Source organism: Ostrinia nubilalis, chromosome 17 (assembly GCF_963855985.1).
Source record: "Ostrinia nubilalis chromosome 17, ilOstNubi1.1, whole genome shotgun sequence".
Lineage (NCBI taxonomy): Eukaryota > Metazoa > Arthropoda > Insecta > Lepidoptera > Crambidae > Ostrinia > Ostrinia nubilalis.
In genome coordinates, this window is record NC_087104.1 from 12,790,577 (window position 1) to 12,808,682 (window position 18,106).

Sequence of the window (18,106 nt, forward strand, 5' to 3'; positions counted from 1 at the left end):
TGTGTAGTAGAACCCACAGGAGAGGTCGCCGTGCATGTTTTGTTTTCATTGGGTATAGTAGACAAAGTGTACATTGTATGGAGATAAGACGAAATTAATTAGTTTTTCGATTCGATCAAAAAGTGCAACTTGTCTAGGGAGGCACTAAGAAAGTAATTTTAATTGAATACTCGACTGTAAATCGATTTACTAAATCGAGAATGAATGACTCATGTCATTCACGTATGTCGACTGTCAAATCTTGCAAAATCGACCAGCTGTCACGCTAATTTGTTATTCATTCCTGTAAAACATGTGAAAAAATTGGAAATTTCCATTCAAAGCCAATTTTGTTGCACTGTTTTGTTATTTGCAACAACCGCATTCAATTTTGAAGTCTAAAACATGTCTAATGGTGAAGCAGAGCCGAATGGAGACTGCGCGATGCAGACGGAGCAGGCCGCTGAAAAACGCGTTGGTTGTGCCCACTACAAGCGCCGAGCTAAGTTTGTAGTAAGTTAAAACTACAATTTCAATACTCCCCATTGATGTTAATCTATAACATGCGTGGAGATTGTTCGGCAGGGTTCACAACACCCGGGTCTATATTTAAACTCGCGACGTAGAAATTATTATGATTTGATGAAACGCGACTTTACAAAACAAAGACATGTCAACGAACTGCGTATTTTATGAGTTCATGGATTCTGGATTCTCGAGGATTTTCAGCCAATTCCTTTACATATTTAAATCCTTTGTTTAAAAATTACATCAATGGCAGTACTTTGTTAGAATAATAAATTCCCACTATTTTTTAATATGTTTCATTGAGTGTTACTACTAAATAATAACGTAGAATGTTAACAGTCACTGGCGTTGCTGGTAAATGGAGAACTTTTAATTTTTGTTGTCTCCATTTTAGAATCAATACTTTATTCCAGACGCCATGCTGCAACAAGTTGTACATGTGCCGATACTGTCACGATGAAAACGAAGAGCACTACTTCAACCGCAAGTCGGTCACCGAGCTCATCTGTACGGAGTGTGACACTCGGCAGAAAGTGCAGGCGGAGTGTGAGAACTGTGGTGTCCGGTTTGGAAAGGTATGTGTAATACAAATAATTTTATTCATCAAATACTTAAATAGTTACAATTTAATAGTAATAGCTAAGTTGTTCTGAAAAAGGTTTAACATGGAGTACCAAGCTAGAGGTAGTGGGTTCGATCCTAGCATAATAAAATAATATAAAAACCTTTATTACCAAAAATTACAATATCTTACAGCTTACTAGTAGTCCCCAAACTAGGTAATCCTGTATCTTGGGGACACAATACAAACATTTTGTATTGATCTGGGTGTCTGCATAGCTTAGAACTGGACAGCACAGTGTATAATGTCCAACGTCCAAAAATATTTAACATAATTTTTTTGTATCCGTTCACGTGAGCTTGGTGTGTTCTCTAGCTAGAGCTGAAAATTAGTGTTCTGCCCTTTTGAGGGCAGTGTTTACTTACACTGAGCTCCTTGCTTTTTGCTTCGCTGCAGCACACATCACTCTGACGCAGGAAACTATTTTATGAGCTAATTTTGTTTCATTAAACGTGCTCATCATCTTTGTCTCCTGCTGTTTTGTTGTCACTTTTGTCTTGTTGCAACTATACATAATGTGTGTTAGGTGATTATCACACTGCACCGCGCTCCGCCGTGGTACGCGGGACGACAGATTTAATCATTGTATGCAAGTACCTCAGTTTGTATAGAAAACACGCGCGGCACAACACTGACAACGCGTTTGCGCGCGGGATTCGTTATAATGTCGCCACGTGGCGGACCCCGGTGCAGTGTGATAATCGCCTCAAAGTGTTTGCAAATAAACGATTTATCTATCTATCCCACAGTACACATGTCTGATCTGCAACCTGTTCGACGACGAGGACAAGCGACAGTACCACTGCGATGGCTGTGGAATATGCCGCGTGGGCGGTCGCGACCGCTTCTTCCATTGCGAGCGGTGCAATATGTGTCTGCCGGTGCAGTTACAACGCGTCGGCCACAGGGTGAGTGTTGCTTGACTTCTGATATTGCTCAGAAGTCCACAGAGGCACAGACTTTGATTCTATTGTAAATAAGCCTGGTTCTTCCACTGCGAGCGGTGCAATATGTGTCTGCCGGTGCAGTTACAACGCGTCGGCCATAGGGTGAGTGTTGCTTGACTTCTTATATTGCTCGGAAGTCCACAGAGGCACAGACTGATTCTATTGTAAATAAGCATGGTTCTTCCACTGCGAGCGGTGCAATATGTGTCTGCCGGTGCAGTTACAACGCGTCGGCCACAGGGTGAGTGCTGCTTGACTTCTTATATTGCTCAGAAGTCCACAGAGGCACAGACTTTGATTCTAATTGTAAATAAGCATGGTTCTTCCACTGCGAGCGGTGCAATATGTGTCTGCCGGTGCAGTTACAACGCGTTGGCCATAGGGTGAGTGTTGCTTGACTTCTTATATTGCTCAGAAGTCCACAGAAGCACAGACTTTGATTATAAATAAATAATATAATAAATAAATAATTTATTCATTAAAATAAGAGCATTATACGAACTTATTATGCTAGAGTTTACATATAGTTCACAGTCTTTTGTAGCCTGAGCTAGGTTAAAAACCTGTGTATGTGATTCTATTGTAAATAAGCCTGGTTCTTCCACTGCGAGCGATGCAACATGATTGTGTCTACCGGTGCAGTTACAACGCGTCGGCCACAGGGTGAGTTTTGCTTGACTTCTTATATTGCTCAGAAGTCCACAGAGGCACAGACTTTGATTCTATTGTAAATAAGCCTGGTTCTTCCATTGCGAGCGGTGCAACATGTGTCTGCCGGTGCAGTTACAACGCGTCGGCCATAGGGTGATCGTTGTATCCCGCAGTACACATGCCTGATATGACACCTGTTAAGGTGGCGGTTTGCGCTGCGAGACCGCGACCGTTACTTGACTTAATGTTGTAAGAAGTCAAATAAATAATGGATGATGGATTTCAGGGAAGAGCTCTTTGCAGTAATTCAACATTCAAGTAGTTATTCTGCAGTGCAAACTGGTTAATCTTTTAACATACATAAATTTGAATTTTTATTGTTTTTGAACCATAAAGGATAGATATCATTCTAGATAGATAGTAAAGCAGATGCTTTTATGGACTTTTTTAAAGCCTACTTGCATAAATAAATGAGATTTATGAGTTTGTACATAATTCCGTTTATAATCCAGATTCCAGATGCTTCCTACATTAGCCTGTTGTGCCACGGTGTCTAAAACAACTAATTTTTCCCTTGCAGTGTGTGGAGAACGTGTCCCGCTCCAACTGCCCGGTGTGCTTAGAAGACATCCACACGTCCCGGATCCCGTGCCACATCCCGGACTGCGGGCACTTGCTGCACCGGCCCTGCTTCGAGCAGCTGCTGCACTCGGGACACTACGCTTGCCCTACCTGCCAGACTAGCATGATTGACATGTCCAACGTAAGTTACACTATAGAATACTAGTCACTGCGGCCATCTGCTGTGTTGGCCCTGCTTTGAGCTACTCCAAAATCAGAATTGTGTCCTAAAATTACTTCACGTTCAAAAAAGAAAGAAGAAAAAATTAAAATGTAAAAAAGTGATCGGACTGGTCAACTCATCCGAGGAAGGAGGCAGGAGGAATCCCGCCGCCACTCGACTATTGTGGTGAGCCCATTCGTAACACAAGCATTTTATTATTTTATTATTATTGCCCAAATTACTATTCTTTAAAACAAAAAAACTATTTTATCACTCTCACAATAAACTATATGAGTGTAAAGTTTGTAAACTACAACCTTTATGAACTTTGCAGCACTCTTCTTTCTGTCTGTGTGTGTCTCTCTTAGAAAACACTGAATATTTCGTTTAAGTGAGCACCCTTCTGACCACAGAGTCGGAGGTGTTCTATATTTTTTATTAATGTTATGTTTTTTTTATTATAGCTATGGAACTACCTGGACTCGGAAGTGGCAGCGACGCCTATGCCGCCGGAATATGCGGACTACAAAGCAACGATATTGTGCAAAGACTGTCATAAGGTAATGGACTTTTTTTAAATTTTATTTTATTGTTAGAAACCAAACAGCATTTTATAACACACATAGAATTACTTAATTAAACTTCACTTTTGCCAAAAGAGTTTTCACGAACTGTATAAGTCCCAAATTATTTTTGATAATCAATTGTACAACTCGGTCGAGTTAACTGCCGTCGGTCACATCACCGCCCTGTAGCCTTATTCACCTAACAAAACTTCAATGACAACAAATCGCTGAGTTGATCCTATCGAGTAATCGTTCTAATCGAAATGACCCTTGTGAATACGGATTTAGAACTGTTTTTCAATAGGACAACTTCTCAACGTCAACGAGATTTTGACTGTGTCAAAATACGTGAATTAGGCTATTGGTACAGACGGGGATGGCGGGTAAGTGTGAGGGAGATTCGCATTCCAGCAAGGTGCGCATTTATCATGTTCGGGTATCATAGCTGCTTTGATAATGAATAGATACCCTATCACATGTTACCAATTTTTTAACCTGTTACAATTTGCTAAAAAAAATATGTAGTTTTTATTTACATTTGTTTTTAATTCTTGTTCCAGTTGTCCACTGTCAAGTTCCACGTGGTAGGACTAAAGTGCCAACATTGCGGGGCTTACAACACGTGCCAAACCAATGGATTCCACAAGTAAGTTTCATTTGTAATGTGTGTTAATAAAGTTATTTATTATTATTATTATTATTTGATTCTATGAACCTTTTATAATTCATTTTCGCCAGTGTACTTTGAACCTTATGTCTTTGTCTTGAGGTTTATAATTGCAAGTTGTTTGGAGTATCACATACATAGCTGAATAGACAACTAGTTGTTCTAAATAGACCTAACCTTATGTTAGAGCTAGAAATCTAATGCTAATGTCATTTAGCTTCGATATCAATTCATTTAAGCTCGTATTCGATAAGCGAATTGGTAATCGATTTTGTACTCGTCAGTTGATCTAATTGATAAAAAGGTTTGATATAATATGTTTGTTTGTCCCGTATGCTAAACCATTCACCCGATTGCTATGAAACTTTGGTGAGTTTGTTGTCAATGTTAGATTTTGTTGTATAATGCAAGAATGCAACAAAAATGTATAGTAGTAAATAGTTGTTGTTGTGAATTGCATGTCGTCTATACATTGTATTCATTTTTCTTCTTCGTCTAAACTCGGATCTTACTGTACTTGAGAATATACAGGAAAAGTGGTTGTGGTCTTGTCCTACTGAATCACACACTGCTGACCTGTAGTAACCTATTTAAGGAATGTTTGTCTTGAAGCGCTGGTAGGGCGAAAAATCAATAGACACAAAGGTTCCTTAAGAGTAAAATCTGAAGATATTTAATTACTAAAGTCCGGTCGCTGAGCAGATAGAATTTCGGACAATGACCTCAAGCTACCCATCCTTATCGCTTGCGCGTTATTATATGGGCAGCTTGGGGTCATTGGACGGGATTCTACGTGCTCACGGACCAGGCTTTAGTCAAGTAATTTAGTAGAGTAACTCGTCTTTAGTAACTAAACTACTCGCTTCTGTCTGATCAAAAAACCGTTCTCACTTCGTTAGTTCAGTTTACAATTAATTAGTGGTTTTTATATGTACTAAATGAGTGGGCTAGTAAGCAGGGAAGGCCTACTCGCCTGTCAAAATAAAGTATAAGTTTTTAAAATTTTAGTTACTTAATTACTCGACTAGCGCGAATAAGGCTTAACCTCTAGTAACTTTTTTACTAGAGAAAGCAGCAGCAGCAGTTCGGAAGCCGACTCCTCCACATCGGCATCGGGCGCGTCCCGCAGCCGGTCCGGGTCGGCGGGCGCCATAGAAAACGCCGCGGGGCCCGCGGGGACCGCGGAGCTTCCGCGCGCCAACCCCATGGACGAGCCGCCGCAGGCCTGACCAATACGCAGGTACCGCCGCCACCCGCCGCGCCCGCGCCGATAGCAAGGCGGTAGCAAAGAATAAAGATTGCTAGTTGATGGGTAGATTAAAAAATAATAGTTGAGCGACGGCAGAACGAAAAGTTACTACGGTAGATTAAAAATACTAGTTGACGCCGTAAACCAATTTCAAGATTTCAAACTCCATTGTGTCCATTTGACTATTATATTTACTCGATATTAACGAAAGCAGTAGGTACCGCCGCTACCCGCCGCGCCAGCGGACGAAAGTTTGCTAGTTGATGGGTAGATTTAAAAGTGGTAAAGTCTGGTCGTCCAGTACGTAGAATTTCGTCCAATGACCCCAAGCTACCCATCCTTATCACTCGCACGTAATTATGTTGCTGTCGCGCTCGCACACTCACTGCGGGCGCGCGAGCGAGTAATATAATTACCTACGCGCGAGCGATAAGGATGGGTAGCTTGGGGTCATTGGACGGGATTCTACGTGCTCGGCGACTGGACTATAGTTGACGCCATTAACCAATTTCAAGACTTCAAACTCCATTGTGTCTATTTGACTATAACGTTTATTATATTTACTCGATATTAACGAAGGCAGTAGGTACCGGTCCGGGTCGCGGGCGCAGAGACCGCGGGGGCCGCGGGGACCGCGGAGCTTCCGCGCGCCAACCCCATGGACGAGCCGCCGCAGGCCTGACCAATACGCAGGTACCGCCGCTACCCGCCGCGCCCGCGCCGATAGCAAGGCGGTAGGACGATGCTAGTTGATGGACGGTAGGATTACTTGTTGATGGGTAGATTAAAAGTACTAGTTGACGCCTTAAACCAATTTCAAGATTTCAAACTCCATTATTGTGTCTATTTGAATACTTACTCCACAGTGTCTCTTTAAATAGTCGACATTGGCAGGTAACGATGCTACCCGCAGGCGATAGCAAGACGGTAGGACGAAAGTTTGCTAGTTGATGGGTAGATTGAAAGTGGTAAAGTCTGGTCGTCGAGCACGTAGAATTTCGTCCAATGACCCCAAGCTACCTATCCTTAATTCTCGCGCGTAATTATATTGCTGTCGCGATTATGCGACGGACGGCAGCAATGAGTGTGTGAGCGTGATAGCAATATAACTAGCAATATAAGGATGGGTAGCTAGGGGTCATTGGACGGGATTCTACGTGCTCACGGACTAGGCTTTAGTTGACGCCATTAACCAATTTCAAGACTTCAAACTGCATTGTGTCTATTTAAACACTTGACATTGGCGAATAAGCAGGTACCGCCGCTACCCGCCACGTCCGCGCCGATAGCAAGACAGTAGGACGAACTACGGTAGATTGATGCCCATTTTCACCATCAATCCCTAATTTTTAAGAGACCCCTATGGTAACAAATAACAGGCATTTTGTTTGCATAGGAGTCACTTAAAATTAGGGATTGATGATGAAAACGGGCATAAAAGTACTACATAGTTGACGCCATAAACCAATTCAAGACTTCAAACTCCATTGTGTCTATGAATACCCGACATTGGCGAATACGCAGGTACCGCCGCTACCCGCCGCGCCCGCGCTGATAGCAAGACGGTAGAAGTTTACTACGGTAGATTAAAAGTACTAGTTGACGCCATTAGTCAGTTTCAAGATTTCAAACTCCATTATTGTGTCTATTTGAATACTTACTCCACAGTGTCTCTTTAAATAGTCGACATTGGCAGGCAACGATGCTACCCGCAGGCGATAGCAAGACGGTAGGACTAGGCAATTACTGAGTACAATGGCGGCGTAGCATGGGTTGGCACCCGGGGCGATTGTCGTCGTCCCCCCCCCCCCCATTGCACCCCCCACCCCCCGTTTCATGACTGACCTTGCCATGCAGATGCGCCAGTGAGAACTAATTTGCGCAACTGTTGGCACCCGGGGCAGGGAACACAATACAATTCAAATTAATTGACATTTGAAATAGCTACCGGGCACTACTCATGAATAATTCCTACAAAAGTAAGTTATGAAAACGATAATTTTAATTTAGGTGAAAAGGTGTCGTTTTTATTTATTCATTTAGTTTGTGGAGTCAACTACCAATAACTAACTTACTGAAGTGACTGAACGCTTTATTCGTAGCATTCGTAGCTTTGATAAAGAAATACCAAGGTGTGTTTGGTACGCAGTTTATAATATTACAATATAAATATTGTAATACTATTACTATGTATAAAATTTGATGTAGGTATCCAAAATATGCCAAAAAGGCTACCAATTCAGCATTATACTGTTAACATTTGGATGTTAAATAGATTTCGTGTATAAAAAGTTGAATATATTAACAAAAAATAATATGTATAATTATTATTAATGGTTAAAGTTAAAATTAGGTATTATCCAAAAGTTTGCCAAAAGGCATCACACTTGATCAACCTTACGGCGCTGGTATTAGAAAGTAAGCTACTTTGATGAGTTGACGTCATACTTTCAAGTCAAATAACTGTAAAAATATGTATTTCAAACACTTGTAGAAAGAGTGAAGAGAAGTCTATTCGATAAAAATAATAACAAATGTATAAAGATGGTATTTTTGTAACTAATAGAGATAATTCGACTGGTTTTATGTAATAACATATTTTGTTCCTTATTTGTCATCAAAAATCTCTATAATTACCACTTTTTTTACTGTAGTTAATTAGATATTTTGTGACGTCATAATTAAAACATTCAATTTCAAACTCAAAATTATAAAATTACGGAGCAGGAGACTAAAATGAAGTTGTTAAATAAGTTAGGTCTTATTATCATTGTTATAATATCGCCAAGTATATTTTTGCTCACGTATAAAATTAATAGTTTCGCTAACCTATATTGATAATAATGATAAACTGTTTGTAGATCAACTTGCTTTTATTTCAGCCCATTTTATATTAATACAAATTAACACCGGTGGGACGCTCGGCGCGACCAGAGAGAAGAAGAAGAAAATTGACACTAGTGAAGTGCAAATCAATTGACGATCATAGTGTTGTGCTTTATGTATTTCAACACTCCTCCTCAAATTTAACAATAACGTCTTAAATTTGCTACTTGTAAAGCACCACACTATGTCCCCAAATACAAATACAATAGTTAGACTATAACAATTACAGCTTTTACATATTTAAAATTATTAGTTTACTATTTATCTATGTATTTAGTATTCTTTAGTTATCTATCCATACATTTATTACAAGTTAACTTAGGTATTTATGTAAGTATTTATCCTATTTATCTTATTAACCATTTACTTTAACTTATTTAATTATACAATACTAATTTGTTTTACTTTTCAGGTAAGTATATAATCTTAAATCTCACAACAGTCAGCGTTATTACACCTTTTTATATTTACTCATATCATTAATTACTTTCCTTAAGTTAAATTAAACAAAATACAACTCCTCCTGAATGTATATAACTTTTATAAAGTTTTAATAAAGTATTTTTAGTTACTAACTCATAAAGTGATTAACACAGTTTACAAACTTTTCTTTACATAAGCTTTTAGTCATTAAATCTGCTAAGTTATCATTTGAATTTACATATTCAATGTTGATGATGTTCTTTTCAATAAGATCTTTCAAGAAATGAGCCCTTATGTCAATGTGCTTAGTTCTTTTAGAATTTTCGTAACTTTTCGACATAGATATGGCACTTATATTATCAACAAGTAAAATAGCATCACTATTGATGCTCAGGTGTTTGCTGAGGCCCTTGATGTTTACCAGCTCCTGTGCAGCAGCAGCAGCAGCGACGTACTCCGATTCAGCGGTGGATAGCGCCACACACGATTGCTTTTTCGAAAACCAAGCTATTGGGTTCACTCCATGTAGTATTATGCTGCCGCTTACGCTTTTCCTGTCGCTTCTGTCTCCAGCCCAGTCTGCATCAGAGAATCCATACAGGTTTGTATCTTTAGTCTTTCGAAATATTATACCTTTATCTTTGGTTTCTTTTAGGTAGCGTAGCACTCTCTTACTAGCTTTCCACAGTTGTTCATTTGGTTTATCTAGGTATCTACTCAGATAGGATACCACAAATGTCAAGTCCGGTCTTGAAGTCACAGTTAAGTATAGCAGGCTTCCAATCAATTCACGGTAGGGTACATTCAGTATTTCTTCATTATCATTTATTTTTATATTGTAGTCTATTTCCATAGGTGTCTTCATTCCTTTGCAATCAGTCATATTATATTTCTTTAGTATTCTCTCTATCATATTAGTTTGTTTTATTTTTATAGAATCTTCATTTCTCTCAACTTGCATGCCTAAAAATGTTTTCATTTTTCCTAGGTTCTTCGCATTGAATTGTCTAATTAATTCCTTTATAGTAGTTTCTCCATTTCCAATAATGAGAATATCATCGACGTATATCAACATCCAGCAGTCTTTTTTGTAGTACATACAGTAGTCGTATTCTGATCGTAGAAATCCATTTCTCTTCGCGAATTCATCTATAGTTTCATTCCAACATTTAGGAGATTCTGTCAGTCCATACAATGCTCGCTTCAGTTTCAACACTGTATTTTTATTTTTAGTTTCATATCCTTTTGGTACTTTTATGTATACATCCGACTTTAGCATTCCATTCAAAAATGCGGTTGGTATGTCTAGTTGTACAATTTCAAGATCTTCTTGTACTGCTTTTGAAATAAACATTCTTACTGTAGCATGTCTCGCAACTGGTGCATAATTATTTTCAAAAATATCTTCTTTCTTCTGTTGAAATCCTCTCACGACTAACCTTGCTTTCTTAGTTCCTTCTTCTTTTTCTTTAAAAATCCACTTTGTATCTATTGATTTCATTCCCTTCGGTAATTTTGTTTCTTCCCATGTTTCCAATTTCTCAAGTGCTTGTAATTCATGATTTATTGCTTCTTTCCACTCAGTATTCTTTATTGCTTCTTCATATGAGTTTGGTACGCTTGCGCTTAGACAGATGACAATATTACTTTCATATTGTTGTAGATATGCAGGTCTTTTCACTATTCTTCCAGCTTTAGTACAGTATTTTTCTTCATCTAATTCTTCAGTTTCTTCACTTGAACTTTCATTTCTTTCATCATTTCCATTGTCTGTATCTATTTCTTCTTCCTGTTGTAAATACTTTCCTTGTTTAATTTCTTCCTTCTGACTGTATTGAAAATCAGTTTCATCGAATTGCACATCTCTTGACACAATAATTGAGTTATTTTCCGGATTCCACAGTCTATATCCCACAGTACCATAACCAACCATCCTTGTTTCTTGCGCTCTTTTATTCAATTTTCCTTGTCTTGGTATGATAGTAGCCCACACTCTTGAACCAAATACTCGCAGTCGTGATAAGTCAGTTTTCCCATATCTCATGAAGCATGGTGTCTTGAAATTGATCGCCCTTGAAGGAGATCTGTTCAGTTGGTAAGCTGCGCATTGTATCGCTTCACACCACAATGACTTAGGCAATTTTGTCTCTGCAAACAAAGTTCTCACTTTATCACATAAGGTTCTATTTAAGCGCTCCGCCACTCCGTTTTGTTGCGGGGAATAAGGTAAGGTATATTCCAATCGTATTCCTTTATTTCTACAAAAGTTTTTCACTTTAAGTGCTGTAAACTCTGCGCCATTGTCACATCGAATCCTTTGAACTTTATTACTTATGTCATTTTCCAACCTTCTTATGTAATTTATTAATATATCGGTTGCTTCAGATTTATTTACCATTGGAAACACTACGCAAAAATGAGAGTAATCATCCAAAATAGTCAAAAAATATCTCTCACCGTTAAGTCCACATTCTCTGACAGGTCCTGCTATATCGGTGTGTAACATTTCACCCACTCTCCTCGATCTTGGTTTTGATGTCTCCTTGAACGGTCGCCTTGTAGCTTTCCCCTCCATACATGGGCTGCAAACTTTATTACTTGTTGGTAACTGCATTATACCTAAACATTTTCTATTTAAATGTCCTAATCTTTGATGCCAGATATTATTGGAAAGATCATCATCACACTGATTACTAGCTTTACTCATGTTACATTTTACAAAATTTATATTTGCATTCAATTTATACAACCTGTTTTCGCAATAGCCAACCAAATTAACATGTGTGCCCTTTATTATGACATTATTTTTGTTAAAATTTACCAAAAATCCAGCTTCAGTTATTTTCTTTACAGATAATAAGTTATAAGTGACATTTTCAACAATTAACGCTTCTATTTTTATGTTATTATTTTTATGTTTAAATCTCAAGGTTCCAATTTTATTGGTTGTTATGTATTGACCATTTGCAACAAATATTTTTATATGTTTATCCAAGCTTTTAACATTTGACATGTACTTTTCATAATTATTACTTACAATGTGTTGTGTACAACCGGAATCCACAATAAAATTAATTTCAAAATCATTGCCAGCAGCAGTTAACATCTCTTGTTCACTCGCAATGAAACTCAGGTCACTTTGATGTAGTAAAGATGACGGTTGATATCCTCTTGATCCTCGTCCTTGCCTTCCTCGGCCTCTGCCACGGCTCCTTGCATTATTCCTCCTCTGCTCCGGTACTTTTTCCTTATTTTTGCATTCGTATGATTTGTGGCCGGGTTTTCCGCATGTATAACAGGTGATGAAAGCCTTTTCTTCGTGGTCTTCATTACTCACATTTAATTTAGTTTGTGCGTCGAGTAGTCTCGCTTTTACAAAGTCAAAGCTCAAACTCTTCTCCGTTGCCATTGTTTCAATTGAGGTTATGACATGATCATATTCCTTGGGTAGTGAAGATAGCAGGTAGCAAATTTTATCGTCTTCTTGTATTTGTACGTCAATGGCTTGTAGATCGCTTATTATCGAGCAGAACTTGATCAAATAAGTTTGTAATGGCTCTGTGCATTTCATGGACAAAAGTTTTCTCTTTAGGTAAAATCTATTATATACGCTTCTTCGTTCGAAGTTATTTTCCAATAACGTTAGCATTTCTTTTGCATTACACGCATTTCTTATAATTTCCACATATTTGTCGGAAATGCACTGAGCTATGAGTGATTTGGCTCGGGCATCATCCTTCATGAATTGTTTGTCATGTTCCTTTGTTTTGTCCTCCTCCAAAACATATGATACACCTTTTTCCTCCAATATCAATTTCAGACGAAATTTCCATGTGCTGAAATTTGTGTTCTCATTTAGAAGTGGCAAAGTGGTAGCCGCCGCAGCAACGCCCGCAGACGCCATTTTTGTCGAAGTCACACTCACAATGTGCTACCACAATTTTCACCAGGATCGCAACCCCTTTTATTGTTCCGTTATCCACTGTTGTAGCTAACTACGCTCTGCTACCATATTGATAATAATGATAAACTGTTTGTAGATCAACTTGCTTTTATTTCAGCCCATTTTATATTAATACAAATTAACACCGGTGGGACGCTCGGCGCGACCAGAGAGAAGAAGAAGAAAATTGACACTAGTGAAGTGCAAATCAATTGACGATCATAGTGTTGTGCTTTATGTATTTCAACAACCTATGTGATTATGAAGCTATATAGCTAAAATAATGTAGTTATATGTATTTTATGTTTATTATTGTAAATATAACGAAAAAACGCAGCAAACTATCTGCCTATTAATATTGGTATGTAAATAACAGTTTAGATTTAATTAACATTTATTATTATAAATAGTTTATGTTACATATAATTAGTTGTAACTAACACTCAAAGATTTCAATGAAGGAAGTGTCCAAGTATGATTTAATTTAATTCAATAGCTTAGATGAGACATCGTAAATATAACCAACACATAATTCACGAAATTACACAATGTGCCAACGATCACTCCTTAAAATGTAACGTAACAGCCTAAAATGACGTGTTTACTAACAGAGTCAAGAGAAGTATTGGTCCTTCGAGCCGGATCAAAGTAAGTGTCTTGATTATAAGCTAAAATTAAAACTAGTCATTTCTTGCATTGAAGCAGTTGTCGTTCTGTTCATTACTAATCGTAATGTAATACAGGGTGTTAGGTAAATGGGTATATGAGCCGACACTAGCCCATGTTAACACATGCATATAAATGGTATGGTGAAGTCAGAAAATTGATATAAAATAAGAATATTGTAGTCTAATCTAAGGTTATAGTTAGAGCTAGTTAAGATAACATAAACAATTTCGAAACTTCTCACTAAATTCTTCTAAAAAAAATGTCACGCGCAGAAAGTCGTATTGCTGCAAACAATAATAATAATGCATTATTATTTTGTGTTCGTTCGTTCAGCAATTTATATTTTGATAAAAAGTGGAAGACGTAGCGTGGGATCCCGGAGGTACATAACCAATAGCTTAATTAAATCGGATGATTTAATCTTTATTAATTAAAATTAACGCTGTGAAGTTAGATTAAAATACTTATGACTAATATATGATATTAATTGTATCGATAAAATTAAGCTTTGGATTAAGAAAATAAAGTTATTTTGAATGTATTTTTGTATCTTATGCACTACTTACGTTCCTATGTGTTTTAACTTTTCTTACTCCACTTTTATGTATAGTGAGTGTGAGATAGTTAGATTTTTTATTATATCGAATATGAAAACACTATTTGGTTAAATTTGTTTTGTTGATATTAAATTTATTTTGTGTAAAATAAAGCGCAAGTCAGTTTTCTTTAGCGACAATACAGTGCAGCTTAAATCCATATATTATATCTTTTTATTTTCAGGTTTCAAAGTGAAATTAAATATTCTTATATCCTACCTAACGATTTGAATTTGATTGCTAAAATTGAGCTTTGTGTAGTTCTGAAATATCTGTCTCGTTTTGTAGCTCAATGAAACTGTGACAAATTAGCTAAACATATTTATGTGGAAGTCATACAAAATATAAAATTTAACTAATAAACTTGGCATAATAAAAATCGTACTTTGTACATATTTAAATAAGCTGTTGGTAATTATGGACTAGATTTGGTCATTTAGGAAAAGCTGTGTATGTAATACCTTGTTAAATAAAATGTGTACTATGTATTTGTAATTTAACATTACTATAATGATACATTATTATGTGTTAAATGTAATATTAATTTCATTAAGAATCTTAAACTACTACAACACGTAATGTAAGTCTTAGGCCCAGAACAGACGGTGAAACGCAACTGCAACGAAACTGCAACTTTCTGATGAATGAAACTGAAACTGAAAGTTTCAAACTGGTCGTGTCATGTGTGGTCTCTCAACGGACGCTATGGCAGAAACTTAGATGCAACTCAAAAGTAACTAGCAGTTGCAGTTTCGTTGCAGTTGCGTTTCACCGTCTGTTCTGGGCCTTACGTTGCGACCAACTTATCTGTGAGGCAGTTCAAAATGGAACTAAATATCGAATGCCCGTTTTCACCATCAATCCCAAATTTTTAAGTGACCCCTATGGTAACACAAAGAATTTTGATTTCATAGGGGTCACTTAAGAATTAGGGATTGATGATGAAAACGGGCATAAATATTTATATTGTTATCGTAAACATTCATTGGTGAGTATAACGAGAACGGCTGGACCGATTTGGAAATACCGTGTGAGCCTTTGACTCGCAGATACGTTGGTAGAGTAAATAATAATTTCCATATAAACATTATTATTACCTTTTTATTCAATGCTGAATATATTGAGGTATTGATTTTTTTTATTGTGCTAGAGCAATAGATAAGCCTGTTTCTTTACGTTGTGTATCAACGTACATATTGTATTTGTGTTTGTTGATTTATAAGCAAAGTTGTCGGAGATGTTGTACCCTTCTATTATTTTATGCGTTGAATACAAGCAAATTAAACTATATATCGTTGTTTCATTTGGTTAAGTATAAAAGAAAAACTAGCATTTCCTTGTACAGAAAAATAAATCACCTAGAAATAAAGTAATTTGTTAACGATTTTTATACGAATTACCAATAGGTTCAAAAATAGTAAATACGCATCCAGTAGCCGTGATAACTTTTACCGACGTCAAAATGTATGGGCAAAATCGATAAAATGGCGTGATAACCGCTTATCGCGGCGCGCATCTTAGGCCTACTGGGCTGTATCCATATTGACAAGATTCAACAAAAACTACAACATGCTTGGCAAAATACTTTATTATAATACAAAAATCTCATTTTACTATACAAATAATATTAAAGTTACTTTTCCCAAAGTTGTTCAGGAATGATTTGGGAATGTATATTTAAGCAAGCACACAATTATCATAATATACATATTACGTAATACAATTTTATGTACAAAGGAACTTGAAATTAATATTTTAGAAGCTATTACAAATTAATACAATATGGATATTTTTTTAAACGATAATACTTAAATAATAACATGTAAATGATCATACACGCTTGATATTGTACTGTATATCTTATTAATATTATACGAAAGCTTGTTTTCGCTACACGGTTATCAAAAGCTACATTTTTAAACGTTCAAAAGTCCTGAGCAAAAGTTACGATTGAGCTCAAGATGTTATACAAAAGTACATAAGTATTCAAACATCAGATATGAAACATTATTTATTACAGAGTCCTACTGAGATCGTACTTGTAGCACTACAGTACAATGACAACGTAAGGGCTGTTTTCCACCAAAGCGTATAGTCCAACGATTCTGAAACTTCAAGTGGCGAAATAACAACCCAGTATTGATAAAAATTGTTGGACATCTACAGATGAGTTTGTTAAGCAACTAATAGAATTTACTTATTTAGTCGTACCAGTTGAGCTTCACTGGAAATGGTTAAACAGAGCTCCGCTCCGCTTTGGTTGATGTTGCCTGCTCGCCATTCGTCTGAGCTTTGGTGGGACACAGCCCTTACTTATTATACATCTCTGCGTTAACGTTAATTTTTAAGCCAATTTTAGGCAACAATCTGAAATCAATAGGTCAATTTTATTCTCAAAAATTCGCTATAAGATCTCAGTAGGGTATTTCTATAAGCTGTAAAAATTGACTGATGATTATTTATCTGGAATTCATACATTATAAGCACTCGTAGTTAAACCAATATTTCTAAAACCTAGTATTGTAATGAACACGTTTCATTACAAGCATTTATTTATTAAAGATATTACATGATTTACAACTTTGTAAGTAATATGGCTCTTCTCAAAAAAGGATTGCTAAAAATGAGATCAGTTGGTTAGCACTCGTGTTGTTCACATTAAAATTATTTATTTTACAAATAAAGTAAGCCTGCTTATGTTCAAACAAACACGCGTTTATCAAATAGTTGAATAAGTAAATAACGTATTCCTCAATGTAAAAACATTTAGGAAATGCTACGCTACGTATAGGCAGCAGTGGTCTTATACTTACCTACTCATATTTTACTAATTTATAAGCTTAAAAAAGCACCAATGATTAATAGTGCTGTGGCAATAAACAATAGTAAAAGTGTTTTAGAAGATGCAACAACAAAAATAAAATAATCTCTGTAAAGCTTATAGATAAATTAAGACGCACAATTATATTATTACTAGCTTTCCGCCCGCGGCTTCGCCCGCGTGGAATTTTGTCTGTCACAGAAAAACTTTATCGCGCGCGTCCCTGTTTCAAAAACCGGGATAAAAACTATCCTATGTTCTTTCCCGGGACTCAAACTATCTCTATGCCAAATTTCATCAAAATCGGTTGCGAGGTTTAAGCGGGAAAGCGTAACAGACAGACAGACAGACAGACAGACAGACAGACAGACAGAGTTACTTTCGCATTTATAATATTAGTTGGGATGATATCTTATTTACGTTATAGATGAGCAATAGCTCAGTTCTGATATCGACAGACAGATGGCGTTTCATAACTTCATATTAATAAAGACAAAGTTTCCAGCGCCTAGGCAAACCCAAGACAATCGCAAATAGTCGGTTGAAAATGTTCTACATGTTTTTGTAAAATTTGAATTACCTAAAACCGACTTCAGCTGAGCGACTTGCGTTAGCTGGGAAATTGTTTTTTTACAGCTAAACTAGAATTAACGGAAAATATAGTTCACGTTAGTAGGGCTTTAAGGTCAAATAGTTCGTGACACCCAAAGTGACCAAAAAATGACACAACCTTATTCCAATTGTAACAAAGACGTGTTGCGAACTTATTGGCTAC

At 36.9% G+C, this 18,106-nt stretch overlaps 1 protein-coding gene across 1 annotated transcript; it reads left to right on the forward strand.

Moving 5' to 3' along the window:
- The first annotated feature begins 245 nt into the window (after positions 1–245).
- LOC135079756 (RING finger and CHY zinc finger domain-containing protein 1) lies at positions 246–7,015 on the forward strand. Its single transcript, XM_063974362.1, has 7 exons — positions 246–492; positions 921–1,082; positions 1,879–2,037; positions 3,308–3,490; positions 3,976–4,071; positions 4,638–4,723; positions 5,811–7,015. Exons 1-7 carry the CDS (start codon positions 385–387, stop codon positions 5,971–5,973), a joined length of 957 nt encoding a protein of 318 aa, XP_063830432.1. The 5' UTR covers positions 246–384; the 3' UTR covers positions 5,974–7,015.
- Positions 7,016–18,106: the final 11,091 nt, after the last annotated feature.